General features: G+C 38.5%; 1 protein-coding gene across 1 annotated transcript in view; it reads left to right on the plus strand.

The window, feature by feature from the left end:
• The window catches only part of LOC125044283, a 28,492-nt gene that overhangs the window by 7,141 nt on the left and 18,851 nt on the right, over window positions 1–2,500 (plus strand). Inside the window, exons 3-8 of the mRNA XM_047640872.1 lie at window positions 1–653; window positions 985–1,084; window positions 1,342–1,400; window positions 1,531–1,660; window positions 2,093–2,236; window positions 2,400–2,500. The exon at window positions 1–653 is cut by the window's left edge and continues 1,591 nt beyond it; the exon at window positions 2,400–2,500 is cut by the window's right edge and continues 61 nt beyond it. Coding sequence (XP_047496828.1) covers window positions 1–653; window positions 985–1,084; window positions 1,342–1,400; window positions 1,531–1,660; window positions 2,093–2,236; window positions 2,400–2,500 — 1,187 coding nt within the window. The remainder of the gene's footprint in view (window positions 654–984; window positions 1,085–1,341; window positions 1,401–1,530; window positions 1,661–2,092; window positions 2,237–2,399) is intronic.

The raw sequence follows: 2,500 nt of genomic DNA on the forward strand, positions 1-2,500 counted from the left end.
TAGCAATCCCTGGCCCCAGCAGGCTCTCACTGCCATGCCCAGAGCAGCCAGTGAGCAGTCAGGCCCAGGCAGTCCCAACAGTAAGCCAGGGAAATGATTTCCCCTCAACATCCAGTACACAGATGTTAACGCACCCAGTTGAGGTTCTAGACAGTAGTCTACCACTTCTGCATATTTCCTCAGAGTTGCCAGTTTGCAGTTCAGCACCAGATAATAACCAGTTACAAGATGCAGGAAGATCTGATGGTCTAGAGCCCCTTGTCACCATAGCGAGTAGTGCATCAAACAGTCTGAACAGTGATGACTTGGCAGGCAGCTCAGGCAACCAGGCTTTGAGTCAGCTGAACCAATCTTATGTCCTGGAGCTGAATGAGGACAGTTCCCTGAACAGCGATGGTGCCCTCAGTTCAGGCTCACTTGTGGGAAAGGATGACTTACAGAATCAAGGGGTTAATCAAGCTGATTTCAGCAACTTAGACAGCTCTCACCACTCACTAGTCGACCCATCACGTATTAGCGCTAGTTCACTCAGCACATCCCTCAGTCTGACCCTGGCCTCCTCAGAGTTGAATGGGGTCATAGATGCAGCCATGCCTGGCCCCTCCCAGCAGCCCTCTCTTTCACAACATATTCTGCCTTCACAACCAGATCAGGTAAGTAAATATGTCAGAATTGTTGCAAGTTTAGGATTATACATTGTAAAAAATAAAAAAATATACATTTTTTTTCCACTTTATTGTTTAGAGCTATAAAATTGTGATGAAGTGTCTATATATATATATATATATATATATATATATATATATATATATATATATATTGTGATAAATTTTGGGTGAACATTAGTGTGCCCATCTTTTGCTTTTGGACAATTCTCCAGTTTGTGGTTGGACACATATTGCAGGGACATGGACCTATAACATAATTATATATATTATATATTTATTGCCATGATGTGACCATTTAAGATATTGTATTCTACAGGTGTCTCTCCTAGTTGGTAGTGGTGATGACAGTAATGATGGAGCCTTATTAATGATGCTGTCCTCCAATTCCCACTCTCTCCATGATCCCTTAGTCTTAGGTAAGAAAAACAGTTGATATTAGACTAAAATATGATGCATGTTTGCTTGTGGTGAGTAAATAAACATGCTAATATATGCTGCAACAGGTTTTTTTTTTTTTTTTTTTTTTTTTTTTTTGTAGATGATAGTAAGCAGTGCTATCTTTTATTTCATTATATAATCTCCTTATTCCAAGAATTTATCAGCTCTGTTGAACCTGCATTTATTTATTTGGTATATGATATGTATTAACTATTTATATATTTTATGTTTATAGGAAAGCAGCTGCAGAGGGAAGCTAGTAGTCTTGTATCTCAACTCAGGCCCGAATCTCAGGTATGAAGTTGCTTTCGATAAACATGGCAGTACCTTGTGATTCAGTGGTATTAACTGAAAAAAGCCCAAAAGTAACAATTAAAGATTTCCTTATATCAGATCATTAATACTTACTTTTCTCTTCTTTTAGGCTCTTCAACCATGCAGCAGTGACAGTGCTGCTAATGACTCTTTACAAGAAGCAAGTGGACAAAGACAGAATGAGGTCAATTCTTCTGTCAGTGATTCAGATGTTCCAAGCTTTATTGGAGCTGATATTTGTGAGTATATTTGTGTGTCCAAAATAGTGTGGAAATCATGTCGAGTAAATTGTAAATAGAACAACAGAGAAGAACAAGAACACACATAATTTTGTGTGTGTGTGTGTGTGTGTGTGTGTGTGTGTGTGTGTGTGTGTGTGTGTGTGTGTGTGTGTGTGTTCTTCCCTTTGATGATCTACATCCAAAAGGATGGTGTGGCAAGGGACAAATTTTAATTTCCTCAATATTTATTGATCTTTAGATCCTGGTTTTGATAACAGATAATCGTATAAAAAACTAATGTATACATTTAGATATTTTACTTATTTGGTGATTGCTACTCTCAATGTTAATAGCTGTAATTATGATGACAAGAGTTGCAGTTGGTTGTAATAGCAATAGTAATAACATTGGTAACAATGCTACTGACATTACTTTGATTTTGTATAATAGGGTGTGGAGATTGCGAGCAGGCGTATTCCCATGAGTGCCCACAACATCGAATACAAGCAATCTCGGACAAACCGGTTAGGACAAGAGCTTGGGCTTCTCTTCCTGCGCAACATCTCGTCATTCGCAAACATGCAGATACAGAAGGTATGCTGATGTTGTTGTTATTGTTGTTTTTTACAGAACTGAAAAGTATACTGTTGACTAAAAGGGGTAGTATGTATAGATCTAGAAGACTGTTTTTCTCATTTCTCTCTTGTTCTTATTTTAGCATTCCATTTTCATTTCGGATCCTCATTTTCCTCTTCAGAATATGGTGTGTATGTACGCAAGGCCATTCCAAAGCGCACACAATTCGGCCCCATAGAAGGTGTTTTGAAGGAAGACTCAAATGGGTCAGTGTCTCCACAT

Source organism: Penaeus chinensis, chromosome 35 (assembly GCF_019202785.1).
Source record: "Penaeus chinensis breed Huanghai No. 1 chromosome 35, ASM1920278v2, whole genome shotgun sequence".
NCBI lineage: Eukaryota > Metazoa > Arthropoda > Malacostraca > Decapoda > Penaeidae > Penaeus > Penaeus chinensis.